This window comes from Juglans regia, chromosome 11 (genome assembly GCF_001411555.2).
Source record: "Juglans regia cultivar Chandler chromosome 11, Walnut 2.0, whole genome shotgun sequence".
Taxonomy (NCBI): Eukaryota; Viridiplantae; Streptophyta; class Magnoliopsida; order Fagales; family Juglandaceae; genus Juglans; species Juglans regia.
This window is the reverse complement of record NC_049911.1, coordinates 29,194,507-29,219,895: the sequence shown is the minus strand read 5'-3', so window position 1 is coordinate 29,219,895 and position 25,389 is coordinate 29,194,507. Positions and strand designations below refer to the sequence as shown.

The 25,389-nt window shown below is 37.8% G+C and overlaps 4 protein-coding genes across 5 annotated transcripts; 3 read left to right on the top strand and 1 right to left on the bottom strand.

The window, feature by feature from the left end:
• Positions 1-66: 66 nt before the first annotated feature.
• LOC108991389 (probable GTP-binding protein OBGC2) lies at positions 67-4,875 on the top strand. Its single transcript, XM_035683031.1, has 10 exons — positions 67-245; positions 1,355-1,851; positions 2,084-2,175; positions 2,508-2,591; positions 2,659-2,736; positions 3,191-3,391; positions 3,472-3,579; positions 3,872-3,946; positions 4,099-4,319; positions 4,625-4,875. Exons 1-10 carry the CDS (start codon positions 151-153, stop codon positions 4,722-4,724), a joined length of 1,551 nt encoding a protein of 516 aa, XP_035538924.1. The 5' UTR covers positions 67-150; the 3' UTR covers positions 4,725-4,875.
• A 2,169-nt stretch (positions 4,876-7,044) lies between these two features.
• On the top strand, positions 7,045-8,021 carry LOC108991344 (dehydration-responsive element-binding protein 2D-like). Its single transcript, XM_018965539.2, has one exon. It carries the CDS (start codon positions 7,135-7,137, stop codon positions 7,837-7,839), a length of 705 nt encoding a protein of 234 aa, XP_018821084.1. The 5' UTR covers positions 7,045-7,134; the 3' UTR covers positions 7,840-8,021.
• A 1,129-nt stretch (positions 8,022-9,150) lies between these two features.
• On the bottom strand, positions 9,151-13,479 carry LOC108991386 (purple acid phosphatase 2-like). Of its 2 annotated transcripts, none has more exons than XM_018965619.2 (9): positions 13,321-13,479; positions 12,983-13,174; positions 12,516-12,716; positions 12,313-12,424; positions 11,752-11,981; positions 11,396-11,534; positions 10,644-10,864; positions 9,731-9,852; positions 9,151-9,626 (listed from the first exon to the last, which is right to left on the bottom strand). In XM_018965619.2, the coding sequence occupies exons 2-9, from the start codon at positions 13,160-13,162 to the stop codon at positions 9,428-9,430; spliced, it is 1,404 nt and encodes a 467-aa protein (XP_018821164.1). In that variant the 5' UTR covers positions 13,163-13,174; positions 13,321-13,479; the 3' UTR covers positions 9,151-9,427. The 2 variants fall into 2 exon arrangements, with proteins under 2 accessions (XP_018821164.1, XP_018821163.1); XM_018965618.2 differs by having other exon boundaries at positions 12,983-13,170.
• Positions 13,480-16,268: 2,789 nt separating this feature from the next.
• Positions 16,269-19,444, top strand: LOC108991324 (protein NRT1/ PTR FAMILY 8.2-like). Its single transcript, XM_018965506.2, has 5 exons — positions 16,269-16,376; positions 16,494-16,602; positions 16,733-16,950; positions 17,165-17,724; positions 18,556-19,444. Exons 1-5 carry the CDS (start codon positions 16,269-16,271, stop codon positions 19,442-19,444), a joined length of 1,884 nt encoding a protein of 627 aa, XP_018821051.2.
• The last annotated feature ends 5,945 nt before the right edge of the window (positions 19,445-25,389 follow it).

The following is a 25,389-nucleotide window of genomic DNA, read 5'->3' as shown; positions in this document are numbered from 1 at the left end:
CGCATGCAAAACCTACAAAGAAAGGCAGCACTCTTTAAAACGACCAACCGTTTCCACTACAGAGAGACTGTTAAAACAACAGCTGTGCCATTGCCAGAGGATTCTCTCAAATCTTTGTCTGTGTCAGGGTGAGGCTCTTCTATTCAGATAATGCCTTGGCTGATTTCTGCACCATCCTCACCTTCGTATCTCAGCGTACGCCTCCATAACAATACGTTTTTCTCCGCTCGAGTTTTCTCGGAAAGGTATTCTTTCTCGAAGAAGAAGAAGATTTTATTTAGCTTTGATTTGTGAAATCTTTATTGCCTAGAAGAAACGAACTCCATAGTTCTTGATAAGTTAAATAAATAAAAAAAACATAAAATTTGACGGTGCGTTTGGTTGCACTGAAAAAATCAAAGAATATGACTTGTTTCAATTTAGTAATTTACTGGTGGATTTAAATATATATTTTGTTCTTGCCCCAACTTTTCGCATCATTATGAAATTTATGATGGAAGCAATACTGCAATTACATTTTTCTTGGTTGCTGAGAAATTTGAAATCTTCAAGTTCTTTCTCGTCGTAATATAGTAGTGAGCAAATGAAGTTTTAGGGCTTTTTATTTTCATTTTTTATTTTTAATAAAGGAATCGTAGGAACCACTGATTGTTTCTTCCCATAAAACCTTTTCCCGTCCTGTTTCTTTAAAAGTTACGTTTTACCTTGAAGGATTTGTGGTGAGAAAGCAACCAAGATTACCAAAGATGATTTCTGTAATTAGATATGCTAGGGATAAGTTTGCCGCAAAAGAGTTGCTCGAGAACACAGACATTTTATAGTTAGCATTGCATGTTACGGAATTTTACAAACTTCTGACTCAGGGTGCGCTTATTTTATGTCAAGACCATGTCATTCAGAGTGGTGATGAATTCTGTTTTCCAGAGGAGTGGTTCACATTCCTAATGCTTAACAAAAGATGAAGCCAATTGTATTTGGTGGTAGCTCCAGACTCCGCTTGATGAAAGCACCTGATGTTTCAGCTTTTAATCGTTTAGACAAATTTGTTGTGATTTACTGTTTTATGTATGCTGATATGTAGTAATTTGGATATGCTTCAACCACACCATAAGAAAAATATGTGAATTTTCTGAAGCTTTTTTCTACTAAAACAAGACCAAGGAAAACACACTTCAGATTATCTCAGAAAACTGGAATAACCGTGTTTCACATGAGCATATGAACTTACTTTGTTGTTTCCCTTGAAACTCCTCATTTCTATGTATTTTATTGGATAACTTCATTCCTATTTTTTAATCAGAATCCTTATGCAATATCTTTTTTACCCCCTCTTGTCTTCTTATTGCACTAATAGATCAAGAGGCCTTCTAATCTATCGGCGTAGTCAACACAAAAGCAATTCTAAAAATTGTGCATACTACACAGTGAAGTGCCAAATTGCCAGGGTGAATGAGGGTCCTTCCTCAAGCCCTGCTACGTTGATCAACGAACCTCACAAGTATTTTGATCAGGCTATCATCACAGTCCGTGCTGGAGATGGAGGCCACGGTGCCATTCTTAACATGCCTAACCAAAGAGCTGGTAAGTCTCAAGGAAAGCATGAAAAGGAGAAGACACGGAGGAAAAGCTTGTATAAAAGGGATTTTGATGGGTCACTTATCCTTCCTATGGGCGGGCATGGAGGGGATGTAGTGATATATGCAGACGAAGGGAAAGATACATTATTGGAATTTCACAAGAAAGGCCGATATAATGCAAAGCGTGGTGGAAATGTTGATGCAATGGGTGTTTTGACTTCCCAGTTGCACAATGGACTTGCTGCACCAACTTTGCGCATTCCTGTGCCTGTAGGTTTGTATGTTATGTTCCTAAGTTTGACAAAGATAACTGCCATAGCATGTCATGAGAATTATAGTGGGGAATACCCTTTACTAGATCTGATTATGTAGGTGGTTTCCCCCTTCCTTTATTATCTCTAGTTCAAACGAGGATGAGAATATGCTAGGATGGTCAATTCTCATTTAAACATTCAGAAAAAATAGTTGCTTCATGCGTACTGTTTTCTCTCCTAATCTGATGACAGGTACAGTTGTGAAACGTAAGCGGGGGAAGTTGTTGGCTGATCTGTCACATCCAGGTGATGAAGTCCTAGTTGCTAGGGGCGGGCAAGGAGGGGGAAGGAAATCGATTTTTTTTTTCCAGTTTACTTGTCTCAATGTAATAGTGAGTGCATAGCATTTGTTGTCTCTTTCTTTCATTCATTTATTTTCCAAAGTCATGCTCTTTGATGTCAAGACATTCTGCCTAAGATGGAGTAATGGTAAAGTTTCGGTTCGTTGGAATATCAAAATTTAAATAATGGGCCTGAAAATATCAAAATATTACATGCATGTTATCTTCAATGTGCCTGCAGGTTATCATCAGAATTTTAGAGCACATTTTTTTAACTTGGGTGCTCAATGTTGATATGTAATTCTAAACTTTTCTTGATTAATTATTTTTGACAGATTAGCTTGGTAGAAATGCCAGAGCATCGAAGGAAAAAGCTGATGGCTTTGACCACAAATGTGATGAGAGATGACAGTGATAAGGTAAGCATGGCAAGTTATATGCCTTTCATGTCATACACATATGTGAATCTTTATAAATATATTGCAGGTTTTAGTTCTTGGTCAACCCGGGGAGGAAGTTAGTTTGGAGTTGATTCTACGCATTGTTGCTGATGTTGGTTTAGTTGTAAGTACTGCTTGGTTTACATGAAGAGCTTGGTTGCATTAACGGTTGCCTATGTTTTCATTGTTATCATTAACCCTAGTTAGGTACTTCTCATGTATACATCCTGTGTACTTGGGCTTTACCTTCTCTTATGAATAAAACTTCTCGATTACCTATAAAAAAAAAAAAAATTGCTGCTTATTAAAAAAAATCATTTTTTTAAATTTTCATGTTACAGTCTAATAATTTGTAGTTATAAGTTCGTTTTAAAGTAATAAAGATAATGGAAAAGGAAAACCCAACAGAATTCTTCACATTTCATTACTGATTTAAAGGATGCAGTCATCCTTATTGATGTAGTTACTTCCGTTTCCCATGTATTCATGAAAAAATGTGTGGATTGGTAGATTACTAATTATAATTATTGATTTAATTTTCTTCTAGATTACTAGAGGTTTACTTCCTCTTGTTGTAGGGACTCCCAAATGCTGGAAAATCAACCCTTTTGGCTGCCATTACTCTTGCAAAACCTGATATTGCTGACTATCCTTTCACCACATTAATGCCAAACCTTGGACGCCTTGATGGTGATCCTAGTTTAGGAGCGCGGATGTACTCATCTGAGGCAACATTGGCTGATTTGCCTGGTCTTATAGAGGGTGCTCATCTAGGGAAGGTTTGTGTGTTTTTCATGTCAATTGCCTGCTTACTATAAAGTAAAATGTTGCTAAATTTGACATCTGTACCATCCTTCAGGGTCTTGGTCGCAACTTCTTGAGGCATCTAAGGAGGACTCGGCTCTTGGTCCATGTTGTTGATGCAGCTACTGATAACCCTGTAAATGACTACAGAACAGTAAAAGAAGTATGTGCTCTCCTTCTTGAATAATACTGATATATGTTTAACTGGGTTGCTAGCACAAGGGTTTGAGTTTTATGTAAAGCTGAGTGGGAGATTAGGATCATGATTTTGAGCTGTCAAATATTTTAGGGAAAAAACGACAATGTCATGAAATTCTAGAGTTTTCTTCATTGTTTTTAGCATTCCGGAAGTTCGAATGTGAAAAGCCCATGGAAATAATTTATCACGTGGTTATTCTTACATATTAACTTTTTAATCTTTCACATATAAACACTGAGATTTTATGGTCTTGCAGGAATTGCGAATGTACAATCCTGATTACCTTGAACGACCATTCATTGTGGTGCTAAATAAGATTGACCTTCCAGAGGTATGTGCCTTTGATTGTTCCTTTCAGATTTGGAACCCCTTTCCTTGGTATTATCTTATTTTCATATCCTAGTGCTGTTAGTATTAATCTTATTAATCTTTCCATTTCTTATGTTAATTGAAATTTAAGAATTCTGTTAATTACTATTTCAGGCAAGAGACAGGCTTTCATCTTTGACTGAAAAAATAATGAGGATCGGAAGTGATGGTGCGTCTTCTAAGCCAGAAATGAGCTCTGACAATGTTCTTCAATTGCTTTCCAGTGAAGCCCCGCATGCAGATGTATCTTCTCCAGGGATTCAAAGTAAGGATGAGAAGGAGAAAGAAATCGAGGACTATCCACGCCCCCTTGCAGTTGTAGGAGTTAGTGTCCTGTAAGTTCCCGTTGTCTTTATGTCTTTTCTCTTCAAGTACTATGTTTTTCTATATTTTACCTCAAATCCTTTTTTGGGTGTTCTATAGCTGCTTTTGTTTCTTGAGTGAAAATTCCTGATCATGTACAGTCATTTTTACTTATCTACTTTGGAGATAGTCTATGAGCTGCTGGTTGTGTTTTCCTACTCTTCAATGCTAAAAAAATTGACATGTTAGTTCTTTTTGGACACAGTTCAGGTTGTGGTGAACAAGTTACCTAATTTATAGTGCTCGAAACATGAAAATGTTGTTTGTGCTGTTCCAGGAAAGGTGTCAGGATAAATGAGATGTTGAAGGAGATAAGGGCGGCCCTGAAGAAGTGCAGAGATCCCGATGAAGCTTTGAAGTTGGGCGCGCGATCATGAGATTGGCTCAAGGCTCCATCAATTTACACCGGCTCTTTTATGGGTTTTGATCATTTTGGTCCAGCTATCACTGTACCCGGAAAATTTTCATTTTCTTGTAAATGCCAGTTAGGTTGCGTTTGGATGTTAAAGTGAGTTGAGTTGAGTTGAGATAATAAAATATTATTAGAATATTATTTTTTATTATTATTATTATTTTGAGATTTAAAAAAGTTAAATTATTTATTATATTTTATGTTGAGATTTGAAAAAGTTGTAATGATGAGTTGAGATGAGTTGAGAGGAGTTTTAGTTCCAAACGTAGTGGGACCAATTACTGCTTACAATGCATGCATGTACAGGTAGTGGTTGGGTGTTGGTGAGAGCGAAGCTGCTTATTAGGAGGGTTGTGCCGTGATGATAATGAGAATGTGTGGGGTGGGCTTCGTGTTTCGAAATTTAAAATACTTTTAGAATGTAATTCAAACTTTTTGTGTCACCGTTGCTATTTTGAGCTCATTTATTGTACTTATTGTAGATCTTGGACATCCCAAGTGGTTGCACGCATTTAGTTTGGGTCGTTTAGGTGATTTAGATCAGACTTTTACCCTCTGCCCTCTGGGACTCCAATGCTTTTGCTATGTATTTGCAAGTTGACGTGGGATTAAGACCTATAAAGAAAAGTGGCACCTTTTTTTTTTTTTTTTTTTTGAGAAAACCTTGAGGCTAGTCGGGTGTGAAGATTAACTTCGCACCGGGCAATCAACAAATGCCACGTAGGCATCCTAAAAAGAATTGAAATGAATGAGTATACACCTAAAACCTCTCCCTCATTCTCTCTCTCTCCCTCTCCCTCCCCCATCTACACTCAAGACACTGACTGTCCCTCTCCTTCTTTCTCTCTCTCTCTCTCTCTCCCCCATCTGCACTCAAGATGTGGCTAGAAGATATTTCTACCGCCATTACCATATTCTTCTCCAACCTTTTCTCGTTGATTCATTTTTTTCTCGATGTCCATGATTCATTTTACTTTAATTGCTTTGATCCGCTTTTTCCTTGGATTTAGATTATGTATAATAGAAGGGCCGGAAATAGAGCAAGACTTTGTTGCAATGGAATTACAGCGGATCCAAGATTGTATTCGGTGTCGTTGGAACAAAATTTTCTTGCATATGGAATAGGTGAGTGAAAATCCAACAGATACTCTCTATCCCTCTCCCAAGGCTTACTGGTTTGACACATAAACTTAAATGATTGTTTGAGCTCTCAATTTTGCACAATAGCAAAATTTTTGGATAATATTCATGTTCCTTGTGCCGGAGTCTTGGTGTAGATGGGAGAGTGAGAGAAAGGTGAGGGAGAGGTTTCGAGTATATGCATGTCCATTTCAATTGCCTACATGACACTTGTTGATTGGCCGGTGTGAAATTAATCTTCACACCCGACCGGCCCGGCCTAGAGCGCCACTCTTTTTTTTGTCCTCAGTCGAAAAATGACATTATGACGTAAATTCAAAGAGGAAAAATGATGCTATAGGCGTGACATATTACAGTGTAACAATTCTTATTCTCCTTTCAATTTGATGACGAATTGTGCGCCAATCTTCTGTGAATTGATCATGAATTCTATCTTTTTATTTTTAGGGTAATTTCCCATATGCATTAGTGACGTGGTCTTATGTAAGACGAGCACAGCGGAGAGGTATTTCCAGTAACTACAAGCACAAGGAATCTACCTACCAAAGATTGAGGAGGATACAGAGTATTATCGTAAAACTCGTAGCGTGGGCCCCTTACAGTACTGGATCGAGGAGAAATCCTAAAAAGATTGAATATGTTCACACAGACATCAGGGCTGACTCCCACCACTTCATGGGAACTGGGAGCCCCACGTATCATTCTCTCTGCTTTGCTAATTGTCGTGCCCAACTGGTTTTGGGAACCCCCAACTATGTTCTTATCCCCAACCGTCTGCACGTTTAAAGACACCGCCATCCCTAAAATATTAGCAAAATGACAATTATCCAATTCCATTCTCCTTCTCCTCCTCAGGTTTAATTAGAAAAAGAAAAATGAAAGACAAAATGAAAAGCAAATTTAGGGTATGTATATGCATGTATTATACACATGCTTTTCTCCGCTTGCCACCTGAGCTCGTGCTCAAACAAAGGCCGAAGCCAAGTGTATCTAAGAGAAACAAACAGTGAGGCTGTGTGCGGACACGAGCAGTGTGGTTCATTATGCCAAGTAGCAACACCAAGTCACCAGAAAAGCCACGTTTCAGGCGTGTCTCAGTACAGTGTTTCGCAAGTTCTTACTTGGCTTTGCTTCCGTTATATATATATTATTCGTACCTGCCATTAAGCCATATCTGTTACCTTATCGCCAAAATCTTAATTGGATCAGGCTCTGGTCAGTTCTCTGCACGAACAATGTTGAAATCAGATATGGGTCTTGGAGAGAGAAAACAGGTGAAGAAGCTTGCACAGGCAAGCTCGAGAAAAGGGTGCATGAGAGGGAAAGGAGGTCCAGAGAATGCTATGTGCACCTACAAGGGCGTCCGGCAGAGAACCTGGGGCAAATGGGTGGCCGAAATCCGCGAGCCAAATCGTGGTGCGCGCCTCTGGCTGGGGACTTTCGACACGTCCCTTGAGGCTGCCATGGCATATGATGCCGCTGCACGTAAGCTTTATGGTTCGGTGGCCAAGCTCAATCTGCCGAACTTATCCAGTACCATTAATTCTCGGCATCCAGCCACTTCGAACAAAAACCAGATTGCCAATATCGAAAACCAATCTCAAGTCATGCATAATTCAGGCGCTACGGCCACCACAAGTTCTCCAAATAATAGTAGCCCAATAGTCAGGGATATTGAAGATGTTAAACCACAAGTCTACCAAAACAGTTCTACCATGTCTTTTACTGATGAAAGCGTGGAGACCCAAGAAAAGCAAGCGGCCGAATACAACGTGAAACTCGGGGAGAATGAGGAGGGGATTGATGGACTTTGGGGTAATATCAATCCCAGTTTCCCAGTGTTTGATGAGACAATATGGGCAGAGGCCGCCATGTCATTAGATTTTCCATTCATGGGGGACTCGGGAATTTTCGCAGGCAACTTAATTGGTCGTTGGTAGTGGCCAGGGAAACGTTGCAGTCAAAATGATGCATGTAATTAAAGCATCATAGCCTGGAACAAGTTGCCCAAATATATATATGTATTGTTAATTTTAGATATGGCATGGATAAACTTAGTATAGGCTCATAAGTACTGTATCTGAGTTCAGTAAAGGTCTCGACCACACGTGGGTTTGGCTCTTGTGTGTTTCTCTCTTTTTTCTTTTTTTCTCTTTTCTGAAAGGGTGGGGTTTACATTTTACAAAGCTCTTGTATGTATTAATGAGTCACGTACCAAGTAAAAATAAGAAAGAAAGAAAGTCATCTTCTCACTCTAACTAGCTTTTTTATGTACAAGAGAATTATATCGTTTATAAACTATGATGTTTCAACCATGCATACGTAAGGAATTTTCATTAAAAGAATGAGTTTGGCCGCCTTGACAAAATCCGAGCCAAAAAATGAAAAGTAAATAAGAGGATTAAAAAGAGAGACTGCCCTGGCTCAACGTGGTCAACAACAGTTAAGATGCAGAAACTCACATTAGCGGCCTGCAGTCTGCAGCTGTCTTTTCTGTCCGTGCATGAATGACTGCATGCTCTGTTACCCCATGTCTGCTTGTACTCGCTACATTCCATGTCTTGTTCCACGCCTATCTTGTTTCTCCCTACTGGCATTGTGGGGGTAATGATCATCAGGTATTCGACAAAGGAAAAAAAAAAAAAAAAGCGATATGATTTTTCAAGTTTAATTTCTGGCAAAAAAAATTGAAAAATAAAAGCTCACTCATCATGAATCATGCATCTCCTCAATGTCTCATGGTGGAAAAATTATTTGTATGAATTTGCTCTTTTGATTAGACTCTCTCCAACCAAAATATTTTCCATTTCTTTCTCCAAATGTCCGAAAAGTTCTAACGCCATTAAACTTCAACATTGAAGTGGGGGCAAAAAGATGGTATGGGATAAAAAGAGAGGAAAGAAAGAAATTCAAACTCTAGTATCGATCATCTTAGAAAGCATGGTTCTATTTGTTGGGTGGTCTTGGACCTCTTTCAACTCCAAAAATTAACTCACTCACACTTATAAACTGAGCACTAGCCCCTTCCACGATGTTGGACAACTCCAACACTATTCAAGGCAATGTTGTGGTAAATACTCAGAACAACCAAATTACGTCGTGATCAACATCCCAGAATTCATCGGTTCTTTTTTGGCAGGAGATGGTACAGAAAGTTAGGATACGAGTGAATGTAAATACACATATAACAACATAATTATTGGGAGCGGCATGGGAACCTGATTGGCCTGCCAAGTTTACCTCTAAAACCCATTTTCACGGCAAATTGTACACACTGAATGAGTTTTATTTAGATTCATATAAAATCAAATTGTGTTTTACAATATTTGACAAATATTTCGTACAGTGAAATTTATTTGCAACACACTCTAACTTATCTGCAAATTTTGAAATCTGCCATAAATACTTCCACAACCCTCCTCTGTTGAACCTAGATATCAAAGCAAAAGGAAGGCTGATCATGAAGAGGGGAACTGTGCATTCTACATGTTTTCGAGTAACTTGTTACAGACTAGAGAATGACTCTTATCATATTGCAGCCACAGATGATGTTTCTGAGGGATACCAATATCTGTTTGCCAACCATACAGAATCAGCTTCTACAGCATAGCCATCTTGATTGCGATGCCAACCAAAATAGGCATGAGTCCTGTTCTTTATGTCTAAAATCCCATGACCAAAGCTGGCTTCACGGTAAGCCGAGTAGCTTGGCTGGGGCTCTGTCATACTGCAGAATTGAAAAATCCAATTAGTAGAGGCAAATTTCAATTTTTAGAGAAACAAGCAAAGAATTTTTTCCGAGAGGAACAATGCTTTTTGTACTATACGTACTTGGTCACCAGTCCTTCAAGATTTCCTCCATCTCCAATGGTTATGTAAACAGGAGCAGATTGGTCACTAATGGGAGTGCACAACCCATTTACAACATTGTATGCGATATTTGAAAAACGTTCCTGCATTGTAAACAAAAGTTTTGGTGGTTGGAATTGTATTAATGCATGTTTCATTTCTCATGAAAAAAAAAAAAACCCCCACTTAAGTTTGTTTGCTTAAGAGATCCATTTCCTAACAGAGAAGACATGTTTTATCTCAATCCTCTAATTAACAAGCCAATTAATCAAATAATATTATAGAAATTGGATTTATTTCTCGTCCCCAAATGATGCCATGTCCTCTTTCACTAGACATGAAAAGCTCATGTATAGAAATCTATGAGAGGCAGGACAAGTGCACAATATTTAGCGCGACTTGAAGCTGCATAGCAGCCACATGCATTAATTCACTCTCATCGATCCATAGAAGCCCCTTGGAATATTGAATGCAATGTGTGAGTAGGTTCTTTATCGTAAAAGAGGCTTTAACCGGGACATAAAATCAAACAGATTGTATCACCTACTTTCCAAGCAGATAATTCAGTGGTCAAGAATAATTATTCAATTACATAGTCAGCTTAGTCTCATAAAATAAGCAATATGATTGAATGAAAAAACTTCATGGAGGACCTTTATATCTAGATCCTACTAGGCATTACATCAAGAATATTCAGTGGCTCTAATCAGTAACTAAGGAACAGACAGGGCAAATATGGAAAGATAGGAAACAAAACTTCAAAATAAAATTCGGGCCTGTGTCATTTACGTTGAAGCAATTATTTTAACAACTCAAAAGTGAAAATCTTCTACACAAAGTGAAGGAATCTGCAAAATAATGATGCAGCCTTAGTTTAAAAGAATTTTGTACTTACAGATCGTTCATAGGCATGAACATGACCAGCAAAGACAACATCAACTTTATACTCCACAAACCATTGCTCATAAATCACTCTCATGGTTTCCCCTTCCATATAATGATGTACATAACTACTATATAGTGGGCAATGCATAAAAACGATAAGCCACGGCGTCTCAGTCCTGTTTACTCTGGGCAGTTCCTTTACAAGCCATTTGTATTGTGGAGTGTATTTCCCTGCAGATAAAAGTTTCCTCGGTCATTTAACCTTTGATGTGCAATGTTTGACTCTTTCCAAGAGTTAGCATATAGCATGTATACAAGCAATTTTACCATATAGCCTTGTTAATATGACTCTCAGTCCCTAAATCCCTTTTCTACAGCACAAAGGGATGTTCAACAGTATAACACTGGAGGCCATGGGTAGATTCACTTATCCACAAAGTTTATAAGATTCCCTCCTGAATTAATTTATATGGTGGTGTATTGTGATTCATTAGTAATAATTTGGCTTCCCCTCTTAGTCTCTATCAAATCAGCAAATTAACCACTTAAATCATTAACCTTGAGCAAAGCTAATTTCCAAACATAAGAGCATCAGATAATTTACAAGTTGCTTTATAATAGTGATACGTTATAACTACTTGGAATTAAAGCTGCAGAAAACAGGAGCTTAACTATTCATGCCAGTGGTACAATTGGCTGGCTTGTTCGATAAGAACTCACAATGACAACAAAAAAACTGTAATAGAAAAGTAAAATTTTTACCAAAAGCTGTGTAGGACGACATGACAATGATATAGGCTGAAGCTCTCTTGATGGAGTACCAAAAGGGGGATGTACTATCTGATGCTTCATATGGTACATGATAACGATTTGTATAAGGCTTAAAGGGTGTAGTTTCACCCTGCGACAAAATGATTATTACTTCATAAACCAAAGTATTTTAAGACTGTCTGCAACAACAGCTATGCTAGACTAAGTGAACATAAATAAGAGTACCATTGTAATGACACAGCCATTGAACATAAAGAGTAGCCATATTTGTAATAGCAAGCACTGAGCACACAAAAAACAAGAAATTAACCAGTCAAGAGTAAACAAAAGCAGAGATAGAAACATACAAGTTCTGGAGCATAATCGATCTCATGATTGCCTGCAGTCCATACCCAAGGTTGATAAGCAGCATTTCTCTCTATGAACCTTCCCCATGTATCCCACCTGTTGTTGTCATGCAATGGATAGTCATCTGCATAAGAGAGGTCTCCAACGAACAACACCATCTGGCCTTTTGTTGGGTTTAATTCATAATGGGTGAGTGTCCTATTTGAATCATGAGTTTGACCAAGATCACCTGCTCAAAAGTCAAAACTCTTGATAGAGTGAGAATCTTATATTATTATTTTTTAATATTATATTCTAATAGCCAGTTTTTGAACATATCAGATCAAACACTATATATTTGTGCCCTTGATGGTATAGAAGGAGCAAATTCTCAGCTTGGATGTAATCATAAAGTATAACAGAAAAGCAATAATCACCTTAAAATAGCAAGAAAAGTACTTCAACCATTCTAAATATCTAAGCACACAATGATTAGCAATAAGAAGAGTGTTGTTCATGAAACTGATTTTATCCATCAATCAAAAGAAAACGAGTAAAATAAGTAAGCGAGATTGAATTACCTATTAGGCCAAATGTATATGGAACATCAGGGCCAACACTTGGAGGAGTTCTAAACCAGAACTGTCGTGTGGTATTCCCAATCCCGACCTCATAGTAGTATTTGGTGTCAAACTGCAGCATTCATTAAATTAAGTTTCCAAAACCTACCAGGTTGATTTTTCTTTGAACTGGGAAAAAAAGAATACTAAGGACAAGCACGCACCTCCAAATTGTTAATGGTGCAGTGATGAATATAACCAGAGGTGTAATTGACATACTTGTAGGTACGAATAAATCCATCAGCCCGGCTTTTTAGCTGGCTATTTTCAGCCCAGTAAAGCACTGTACTTGAACCGGGTTCATCTGGAGTAACCCAAGAGACAATCACACCCTTTCCCTCGTGATCTCCTTGAGTTATATGCACCTTCAGACCCAAATTTTCCAAAATCAGAAAACAAGCATAACTACCTCCCCCCCAAATAGTGATAAATGTAGGAAAATAATCAAAGTAATGAATTTGGATCGGTTCAGCATTTGGTACTGGATTGAATTTAGTCTCTTTTTATTTGATTTTTTTTTTTTAATTTTTTTGGAAAATAACATGACATTACTCCCAATAGCATAAAACTTGGAGGAAGGAAATATCAGGAATGGAATTGGTAGAAATTCAAAACTTCTTAAAAAACACACCTGTTGGGGTGCATTGTAACCAGGAGGCACTCTGAAGACGTCACTGTCAATTGGCATATCCAGAGATAAGTCATCGTTCCTCACATAAGCACTGGTTATTCCGCTACTACAAAGCTCTAAAACACTCAAAATCAAACACCCAACAAGAAGAACACCACCATCACAGTCCCACCTCACCATTCCCACCTCTGTCTTCCAATCCGATATCCAATCAGCCGCCAGAAAAAAAAAAAAGATAATCAGAAAGTATCAAGTCGTAAACCAATTCCCCCAAATACATGCAAGTGCTGGGCGCTAAGGAATATTCATTTTTGGGTGCGAATATACTGGTATTTTACCTTATTAGTTAGTGGAACTGAGATGGAAGCTGAAGTAAGGTAACAGTTTTGTAACTTTGTTAGGGATTGAAGAAGAGTAGAGAAACTTCCATCACAATGGGGGTTGATGCGCCTGTCGCCTTTGGGACACGCACGGCTAACCGCCAGTCAACTGAGAGACATGTCTATCAACGGAGGCGTGGAATCTCGAGTGAAAATTATATATAATATAACATTTATTATCTTAAGATGATTTTTTATTTGATAATTTTATTATTATTTAATAATAATAAATGTATTATATTTTAAATAATAGAATAAAAATGTGATGTATATATAACATTATTTATTTAAAAATAATTTTTTATCTAATTTTGAGAACATATATACAGATTTTTAATAATACATGTCAAATAATTTAAGAATAAAATTTCGAATTCACAAGCCTAAAAAGTCAATCTGTGTATTCTTGATAAACGTTGACTTATTTATTTAGATGATTACGTATCGTCCTATTTGAGAATTATTTTAATTATAAAGAGATTATATAAAAATAAATTTATAAAATAATATGTTATATTATATTATAAAATTATTATTATTATAAAATATATATAATAAATCCAATAAAATTATGTCAATTTGATAATTTATTGGTTTATATTCTGTATATTTTAAGTTAAACTCATAATGTCATATTATGAATAAATAAAGTTTGTTCTATTTTAAAAAAATTACGTTAATTTATAAATTTATTTTTATTTAATCTCTTATATATGTAGCCGTTCTCTTTAACTTATCCTTTATTTTGATAACTTAATTTTGACTTTAGTAATTATTTAATAAAAGGAATTAAAATCGGGAAGGACCATTTAATAATTAATAAACACGATAAGCATTGACCACTCATGACAAATTAAAAAGTTTCGTTGAAATTTTAAATTTTATATAATTCTCCTATTTAAAATAAAAGTATACAAAATTAGGCGTATCTCACTCTTAAAACCCTACATTTATCCAATTTTATGGGTTGTTTTGAGACTTGGGCTGGAACGGATGTAAAAAATTATCCAGATTTGAGGGTCTCAGACTCAAGTGTAAAAGATATGAACAAACAAAATGGGTTCTACAATATTTATTTTTTTAAATGAAAAATAGACTTCATTTATTTGTGAAAGTAAAATTACAACTGTAACATGATACATACAGAAAAAATTCTAGATTACAAGTCAACTACTCACGGTTGAGACTCTAGCAGTACATAAATTTCTTTGTGACTGGTATGATTTTAAACTTTTATAACTCTTTACAGACAAACCGTCTGAGAGACTACACTCTGCCTAAAATATAGATTTCAAACCCCATCTCTAAAGAATGAGAGGACTTTCACTCTATGGACAAAATGTCCAAGAGACTATTTATTTTTTATTTTTATCTAAATAAAAGGAAATAACGATAAACATGAAGATAGATGTGAGAATGACGGATTACAACTGTAGATCTGAATTTTCAGCTTGAAGGAAAATAAAATACAAGAAACAAAGAGATTGTGTTGGTGCATGAGAGACATGCGCCACACTATGAGTGTGGAGGTCAGTCAAGTCTGAAGAAACCGAAGTCTCTAATTCCAAAAACGTCGCGGGTGGTGGCAGTAGAAGCTTCTTGGTGTGGTGGCGCGTGGATCTCATGCGTTGCTATGACTCGCTCGTGTGACTCACCGTGCTGATCGACAGCTTAAGAATCCTGCAAAAGGGCACTTGGTGGTCATTGGGCTTTGAAAAATAGTAGATCGGCATTTCGCTATACTTTAGACAAAAAAATAATAAAAAATTAAAAAATAAAAGATTACACAATCTTTGATCTAACCAGATAGGAGGGGCGTTCCCCGGGGTTGGGTTGTATATCTATTCATCTCCCACTTAACTAAAATTTTGGATCAAAAGTTGAGAAAACCTTAATTTGGGAAGCACCACACAAGCAAATCATGTGTTCTCTTTTCTCCCTCCTTTTGTTTCGTCTGTTATTCTTTTCTTTTCTCAAGCATATCACGTGTTCTCTTTTCTCCCTCGTTTTGTTTCGTCTGTTATCATGCCTCACACAAACATAGGAATTGTCACGCATATATAGAAGCTACGTAAAAGAACAAAATTCTCTAGGCCTAGTTTGGATGTTAAAAGGCTCTCATCTTTGCATCTCATCTCAATATCTAAATATAATAAACACAAATATTTTTTAATTTCAAATTTTCAACTAATCCTTATCGAATCATTATAATTTTTTTAAACTTTCACACAAAATATAAAAAGTAATTCAAAATTTTCAAATTACAAAATAAAAATAATATTTTAATCTTATAATATTTTAATTTAATTTTTTCTCCTTCTTTTTTCAAAATTTCATAAAATATCTTAATTTAAATATTTTATTATTATTTACAGATAATCATCTTATCTTTATCTCATTTTCTATCAAAACCAGGCCGGCCTAAACGTTCTGCTTGCTGACGAACGAGTCCACACAGTTTGAATAGTTCCCAAAACGTTACAAAAGACACAGAGTTCGGTCGACGTGAATCTTGTCTGGCGCAATTACTCAAAATTTGGGACGGCAGCTTGACTGCTTCCAAAGTCTAACGCTTTCATGCAATCAAAGAATTAAATTCATCATTGGAACCAACGACAAGTCGACTTATTTTCCGACATTTGTTCGGACCGCATGCCCACTTCCCAAATCCAGCATTATTATTGAATCCACGTTAACACCATACTGGCCATGACAGATCATCATCGCATCACTCCCAGCAGGTCATGTCCAAGCAGAAGACTAAAAACTTCTAAAGTTTATTTTATTTAATATATAATCCCACTTCTGGTCATTTAATTTAAATAGATCAGCTCAATATCGTAGACTCCTACTTGGACAAAAGTACTCTTGCAAACGCCAAAAGCTTTTTACACACAAACTCAAAGATGGAGATCAGTAACGAACCGAGCAATCACACATACGAGAAGTACTCCATTGTTCAGCCCTCCATGGAGAAATTTACAGAAGATGACAGTACTTCGCAACCCAAAGTGGTAAAGTTTCCTAGCCTGTATATATAAGATCATCTGTATGCAACCAATTAAGCATGCATGCATGCACTAATTATATACTCTGCTCTACTAACACGTCCTCTGGGAAGGTTTTTGTAGGCAGCCAGCCGTTCGACGACTTTGGTAAGCAATGGATGCGTGGATTTTCGAGGAAGAACTGCCGACAAGCAAACAACTGGAGGATGGAAGGCCTCTCCGTTTATCATAGGTTTTCATGACTTGTCTCAAACTCTAATTAAATGGGAGATCATAGTAAATGATTATCTACTTTCTTTTATACTAGGATTTGTGTAATTAGTGACAAGGGGTGATCTTATAATTGTTGCATGATGAATTAGTGAATGAGGTGGCGGAGAGGTTGGCGTTTTTTGCAATTGCGGTGAACATGGTGGCTTACTTGGTGTTTGAGATGCGCCAATCGCTTCCTTCTGCTGCAACTCACGTCACCGATTGGATTGGTGCTGCTTATGTTCTAACTCTACTGGGAGCATTTTTAGCCGATGCTTATCTGGGCCGCTTCAAAACCATCATCATCTTCTCTTGCGTCTATGCTGTGGTAATTAGCTTAATAATAGTACTACTGAACCCAGTTTTCTCTCAAAAAATGATCTCTTCGAATATTAAAACACCGAAAAGAGTCCAATTGCTTAGATGTTAAAGTGGGCTAGCTAGGCCTATATTTAAGAAATGAATGGCCCATTTAATTTATTCTGCAAGACTGGCCCAATCTTATTATATATACGCTGTCTTAATTTGTGATGATATCTCAGGGAATGGTGTTGTTGACACTCTCGGCCTCCATAGACAGCCTACGTCCACCTCCATGCACAGAAAAGCCATGTATCAAGGCGACGGACGGCCAAACAGCATTCCTCTACGGTGCGCTTGCCCTTATAGCTCTCGGAACTGGCGGTATCAAGCCCTGCGTCTCATCCTTTGGTGCAGACCAGTTCGATGAGGCTGATGAAGAGGAAGTCCAAAAGAAATACGGGTTCTTCAACTGGTTCTTCTTAGCCATAAACATGGGTGCACTTTTAGGTATCACACTGATGGTGTATATACAAGAGAAGAAAGGTTGGGCTTGGGGATTTGGAGTTCCGACAGCGTCTATGGTCTGCTCCATCATTATACTAGGTGCCGGTATTCGAAGATATCGCTACCAAAAGCCGATGGGAAGCCCTTTTAGCAGGTTCCTTCAGGTCATTGTGGCTTCTATGAGGAACCATTTCAGAGGAGTTGAGGTGGGACGTAAAGATCAGCTTTATGAGGTCAAGACCGAGGAGTCTGATATCTTGGGAGCCCGGAAACTACCTCATACTGCACAGTACAGGTCAGTGAATAATCCAGCACCTTGCTTAATGCGTACTTGAGTACGTGATGGCGTAAGATTGAGCCATATACACATGCTAATTTAAAAAATGCTAAAACTATACAAATTTTTACATAAAAAATCGATCTTACAAATTTCATGATATTAAACATAGATACATTACCTACAATATGATAATTAATATTTGTTTGACTATTTGTTTTTTTTTTACTTGATCTTGTCGGTAACATCGTATAACCATAAAATCTATGTACTAATATTTCAGATGCTTACATTATCAAAAAATATATTTACAAATATTTTATAAAAATAATAGTTGTAATCGTGAGTATGCAAGCGCCATGTAATCACTTTGAAAAAAGTGAATAAATATATATGGGACCCACATGAAAAGAAATTAATTTTTTAAAAGAAGATCTCACTCATTTTTAAAATGACTGCACAACGTTTGTGTACTCAACGACTGTATGTAGCATTACTCATATTTTATTGATATACTAAATAAATTATTAATATAGAAGTCCAGCGTATCAACTAGTACAAGAAATATTTATTTAAATAATCTATTTACTTACCAAATAGCGTAAGTACTTAATACCATTATTCTTTAGTTTAACAGTTTAACGTGGCCCAACAAGTGTCCAACAATATTTAACATCTCCAAGGAATTAACCTGTTCTCTCATGCATGAGTACTGTCTCGACAAACTAAACCGAAGAACGTCTCTCAGGCTCGAAAATTCATATATATTTCCATTGTTTTTATATATATGAACGCATGCATGCAATAATTAACGGGAAGTGCAAGTTTTTACCCACTGTCTTTCTGCAGGTTTTTGGACAAAGCAGCACTAGTCACAGACCCAGAAGCCAACGCGAAAAACCGCTGGAGGCTCTGCACAGTAACCCAAGTTGAAGAGTTCAAATCCTTCATCAGAATCCTCCCCGTCTGGGCATCCACTATAGCCCTCTCCATCTCATACTCCCAACTCTCAACTTTCTTCGTCAGCAAAGCCCGAGTCATGGACCGCAGCCTCGGCCCCAACTTCGACATTCCAGCGGGCTCCATTCCCGTTTTCAGCGCCATCAACGCCCTCATTCTCGTCCCCATCTACGAAAAATTAGTCGTCCCCTTCCTCCGCAAAAGAAACGGTCAGCCCCGAGGAATGACATCGCTGCAACGAATGGGTATCGGACTCTTTATTTCCATCTTTGCCATGGCTTCAGCCGCATTGGTAGAGAAGAAACGCCGCGACGATTCCAATCCGTCATCAATGAGCGTCTTTTGGTTGTTTCCACAGTTCTTTCTGATTGGCAGCGCCGAAGTGTTTACCTACGTAGGACAGTTGGAGTTCTTCTACGATGAAGCTACGGATGGGACGCGAAGCATTAGCAGTGCAATGTTTCTCAGTGAGATCGGGATTGGAAGCTGGTTAAGCACTGCCCTGGTGAAGATCATTGAGAGAGCAACTGGCGGGGAAGAGAAAGGGTGGCTGAGGAACGATTTGAATAAGAGCCGGCTCGATTATTTCTATTGGATATTGACGGGGATTAACTTGGTTAATTTGTCGGTGTATTTGTGGGTGGCTTGGAGTTATAAAGGAAGGGGTGCAGATCTTGGAAGTGTGAGAGATGAGCTCGTGGTTGAGCTGGGCGGGGAAATGAAGAGAGAGGATGATGATGATCGTGAAGGAGATCAATTCAAAAGTGTGATGCTTTAGAATCTAATTAAGGCTTCTTTAGAAAATTGTTTGAAAACTTGATGTTCTTAATTTCTTGTTTTTTGAAATATTTGCCGCAATTTATCATCTACATGATATATATATTAAAGGGTATTATATATGATCTGTTATGTGTGAAATATTCGACTTTTAGTTTTTATGGCTTTAATTAAAATATTAAAGGTTTGTTGTGTCTATAACATGCGAGCTCTTCGGCTATGATCGCGTTATTCTTTAATTAAAATAATAAAGCATACTCTTTGACCAGAAGCTTTTTTTTTTTTAATCGAACACACGGAAGAAAATTAGTCATGAATTAAGAACACTGAACATATTACATATAATTATATATGAATTATGAACTGGTTGTTTTTTCATAAGAGTGGTTGGGATATGATTCATATGAAGGCACCATATATATATATAGGATCTGATTATACATATATTTCTTGATAATGAAGCGAATATCATCCGATCGTGAAGTTCGTGACATGATATACCACGTCTAGCTTAATTAAATTGAATATTGAATCGAAAATATAAAATTCGAATTTTCCCAACGTAAGTTAACCCAACAAAGATGAAATATATTTAGTTACTTTATTGAAAAATCAAGAAACCAAGAATTTTAGAAAGGAGTTGAGACATGTCGACCTTGTGCATATTTATGATCTGATAAATTTTTAGGTACTTTCGGAGTATCTATAATATGGTGCTTATAAGCAATACAAATTATGTTGCCTCCACCTCAATTCCAGAGAACAAAGAATCGACCTCAACTCCTCAAGAATAAATCTAAGCATTCTTCTCGGCAGAATCTTCTAGATCTTCTTCTGTGTAATTATGTTATTGTTGCTTTTGTAGTGAGGAATTTTTTTCTATCACATCAGTGTCATAGGTGGCCTAGGAATGTTAGTGCACACCACTTGTTCACCATTATAACCGACTTAGTGCAGTACTATGTAATCTCTATAAATAGCACTCTGTAAATCAACATTCACCAATACAATTTAATATACAAGTCTTTATTCTTTTATGGCGTCAGAGCAATTCCAAGACTAACATCAAAACAATGGCAGAAGAGTCTTTTTCTCCAAAAGCTTCAAATCAAAACCCACCCTCCTCTGCCCCTCTTCTTCCTCATCTTTCCCATCTCGTTATTGTCAAACTCACAAATAAAAATTTTCTTTTATGTCGTGCCCAAATGGTTCCATGCCTTAAAGGCCAACAACTTTTTCACTTTGTTGATGGCACTGGTGTTCCTCGTGCTCCTTTCCTTCCAGATAATTCCCCTAACCCAGCTTTTCTGTCCTGGACCCAAACTGATCAGCTCATTTTGAGCGCCTTAATTTCATCTCTTTCTGATAATCTCATTGCTCAAGCGGTTGGCTATTCCACCACTAGGGAGGTCTAGCAAGCCCTCGATAAACTCTTTACTTCCTAGTCTCATGCTCATAGTATCCAACTAAGATACCGGCTAGCCACCATAACAAAGGATCTAGCTCAGTTTTTGAGTATTTTTGCAAGGTCAAACATCTTTCTGATACTATGAGTGCTGCTAGCTCTCCTCTAACCCCTGTCGAATTTCTTTCTTATTTGCTTTTAGGTCTTAACAGTGAATATGATGCTTTTGTAACATCTGTTACTGCTCGACTGGAACCCCTCTCCACTGAAGAGCTCTATAGTCTCTTGCTCACCCATGAAAGTCGTCTCAACCATAACCATCATCTTCCATCATCCTTTAACCCCTCAGCCGATATTACCAAAACTTTTCCTAATAGGGGTCGTGGCACTTATCGTGATAATAACCGTGGCAACTATCATGGGCGTGGACGAGGTCGTCACAACCCACCCTCTTCTCCCTTCCACCCTTCCTCATTCTAAACCTACTTGTCAAGTCTGTGGCAAAGTGGGTCACGTTGCCCTCAAATGTTATCATTGCTTTGACCAAGCATATCAAAGTGACCCATATCGCTCACTTACAGCCCACTATACCACCTCTGCCTCCACTCCAGCTACAACTTGGTACTCAGACACTGCAGCGGTTAACCACCTTACATCTAACCTCTCCCATCTTAACCTGTCTTGGGCTCCTTATGGTGGTATTTATAAGATACGCGTCGGTGATGGTTCAACTCTTCCAATCCCCAATATTGGCGATTCTGTCTTATCCACTTTTTCTCATTCTTTTCTTCTCAAGAAATTACTGCATGTTCCTAATATCACCAAAAATTCAATTTTCGTTAGACAATTTTGTTTTGACAACTTTGTTTTCTTTAAGTTTCACAGTTCATTTTTTATTGTGAAGGACTCCAAGACGGGGACTCTGGTCCCATGCATGATGGTCTCTATTCCTTTCCATCTCCTTAAGCTCTATCTCGTGAGCGTGCTTCTTCCTCTCAATGGCATGCAAGACTCGGGCATCCCGCTTTACAGCTTGTGCAACGCATCATCAAGTCAAATTCTCTTCCAGTTTTCAGCAATAATATTTCTTTTGTCTGTCCAGCATGTTGCCAAGCCAAGAGCACTCAACTACCCTTTTAGCACTCCCATCAGCTTTCTACCAAATCACTTTAGCTTATTTACACTAATGTATGGGCCCTGCCCCTGTTCTTTCTAGAGAATGTTTCTGATATTATGTATCATTCCTAGATGATTTCACAAGTTATACATGGTGGTTTCCCTTAGTTCAAAAATATGATGTTCTCTAAGTTTTTATTCATTTTTAGAAACATGTTGAACTTTTGTTTAATGCTAAAATAATCTCTATTCAAAGTGATTGGGGATGTGACTATCGCTCACTCCATACTCTACTTGAAAAACAAGGCATTTTCCATCGCCTATCATGTCCTCACACCCATCAACAAAATGGGGCTGTGGAATGTAAATATCGACATATTGTCAAAACGGGCCATGAGAGGCCTTGCTGTCATGGCCCAAGCTTCATTACCTCAATTATTTTAGGCAGACAATTTTCACACAACCATATATTTAATTAATCGATTTCCTACCCTTATTCTCAAGCATAAATCTCCCTATGAAAAATTATTTCTTAAACCATCTGATTATGGATTTCTGAAAATTTTTGGTACTACATGTTGGCCACATCTTAGGCCTTACAACCGTCACAAAATGGACCTTCGCTCTCTTCCATGCCTATTTTTAGGATATAATAATTCTCACAAAGGGTACAAGTGTCCATATTCCTACAGGTCGTATTTATTTTTCTCGAGATGTAATTTTCGATGAACACAAATTTCCTTTCTCCAAATCAATCTCATCTCATAATACTCCTCATACCACTATTCCGTCTATTCTGAGACCTTCACCTCACTCCCATACATCTCTCATACAATCTAGTACCACACGGCCCATTAAATCTTTATCTCTATCCCCTCCTCTTTCTCCCACTTATAATTCACATCACTTTTTACAAGCCCAGCCCAGTGAGCCCAATAACTCATCTCGTCCCTTACCTTCTTCCTCAAATCTCGACAACTCCTCTATTTTCTTCTCTTCCTTCTGTTTCACCTTCACATTTCACAAATCCTTCCAGTGACTTTTCTTCGTCTTCTCCGATTGTCACCAAGTCTAAAACAAATTATCTTCGTCCATGACAGTACACTGATGGAACGGTACTCTGGCCACCACCACGCAGGTATCTCACCATTACCACCTCTATTCCCGAGGAACAAAATTCCTACACAGAGGCTGCCAAATTTGAGGAATGCACAATGGCATGTCTCAGGAATTCCAAGCTCTACTACAAACAAACACATGGTCTCTTGTTCCCTGTTCTAATATCACTAATTTGGTGGGTTGTCGTTGGGTTTTCAAGACCAAGAGTTTGTTTGATGGTTCGATGGAGCGCCATAAATCTTATTTGGTGGCCAAGGGCTACCACCAACAGGCTGGAGTCTACTACTCTGAGACTTTCTGTCCAGTTGTCAAACCGACAACTATACGCACAATTTTATCCATTGTTGTTACAAAGAAATGGGACCTTAATCAACTTAACATTTCCAATGCATTTTTGCATGGTGATCTTCATGAGCAAGTGTACATGACTCAACCTGTTGGCTTCATCAACCCAAACTTTCCCACTCATGTATGTCGGCTAAATAAGGCCATTTATGACCTTAAGCAAGCTCCAAGGGCATGGTTCTCCAACCTAAGTAATCGTCTCCTTGAACTTGGTTTTACATCTTCTACTGCAGACTCATCCCTCTTTGTTTACAAGCATGATTCTGTTACACTATTTTTTCTTGTTTATGTCGATGACATATTAATACTCACTGGTTCACACCCGCATGCCATTTCTTCTGTGTTTCACTCCCTAAGTTTGTCTTTTCCCGTGAAGGACCTTGGTCCATAACGTTTCTTTCTTGGCCTTGAAATAAATTCACTCCCCACTGGTCTTCATTTATCCCAACAAAAATACATTTGTGATCTATTGAAATGCACCCATATAGATTTGGCCAAGCCCATTACATCACTTATGTCAACCTCTACTCATTTATCTCTCACTGATGGAAATACCTTCATTGATCCTACCCTTTATAGAAGCATTATTGGGAGTCTCCAGTTATTGTCTCTTACCCGTCACGATATTGTATTTGTGGTTAACAAGGTGTGCCAATTTATGCATGCACCTAAGCTTCCTCACTGGCAGGCAGTGAAAAGAATCCTCAAGTACCCTCAAGCACACTGACAACCCTGGTCTCAATATTTGGCCATGTCCTAGTTACTCTTTAAATGCTTTTTCACATGTTGATTGGGCAGGATGCCCAGATGATCGGCGTTCAACGGAGGTGTTTGTGTTTTTATTGGTCCTAACATTATCTCGCGGGGTTCCAAGAAGCAATAAGTTGTTGCTCGTTCGAGCACTGAAGCTGAATACAAAGCACTTGCAAACACCACTCTGAGCTCATATGGATTCAGTCACTTCTTAAAGATCTTGGTATTTTTCTCTCCAAACCACCTACATTATGGTGTGACAACCTTGGTGTGATATACTTGTCCACTAATCCTATACTGCATTCCTGCACCAAGCACATGGAAATTGATTTCCATTTTGTGCGTGATCATGTCTCAGCCAAAACTCTTGATGTTGCATTCATTTCCTCTCATGATCAACCTGTCGACGCTCTTACCAAGCCCCTTGCAACCTCTTGGTTTCTACATATTCGGTCGAGCCTTACTATGGTGCCCATGTTGGACTCACAGGAGGGTATAAGCAATACAAATTCTGTTGCCTCCACCTCAGCTCCAAAGAACAGAGAATCGACCTCAGCTTCCACCTCAGCTCCTCAAGAATAAATTCAAGAATTCTTCTCATCAGAATCTTCTAGATCTTCTTCTGTGTAATTTTGTTATTGTTGCTTTTGTAGTGAGGAATCTTTTTCTGTTACAGCCGTGTCATAGGTGGCCTAGGAATGTTAGTGCACACCACCTGCTAGTCATTATAACCGACTCAGTGCAGTCCTATGTATTCTCTATAAATAGCACTCTGTAAATCAACATTCACCAGACCAATTTAATATACAAGTCTTCATTCCTTTAGTGCTCGTTTAAATATTTACCTAAGATTGATATGATATTCCGGAAATATATGATAAATACTCAACAATATTAATAATGTTGATTGACGGCATGCAAGTTGCCAACACTCGCGATCGAGACTCCAAGCAATAATAACTCGTGACCAATTTATCAGATTTTTTTTTTTGGGAGGGGGGGGGGGGTGGAGTACGATTCTTAGTTGAAATGTCATTTAATTTGGGAACAATTCCAACGAAAGCTTAATTCCAAGGGGGAAAAAAAGTAGGAGAAAAAGGTAAAAACGTGGTAATTAAATTAAAACAGATGCCATTCACATCATTGAAAAAGAAAAGGCCAGGCAAGGCATCTCAAATATTATATTATATAAAAGATTAATATTGCTT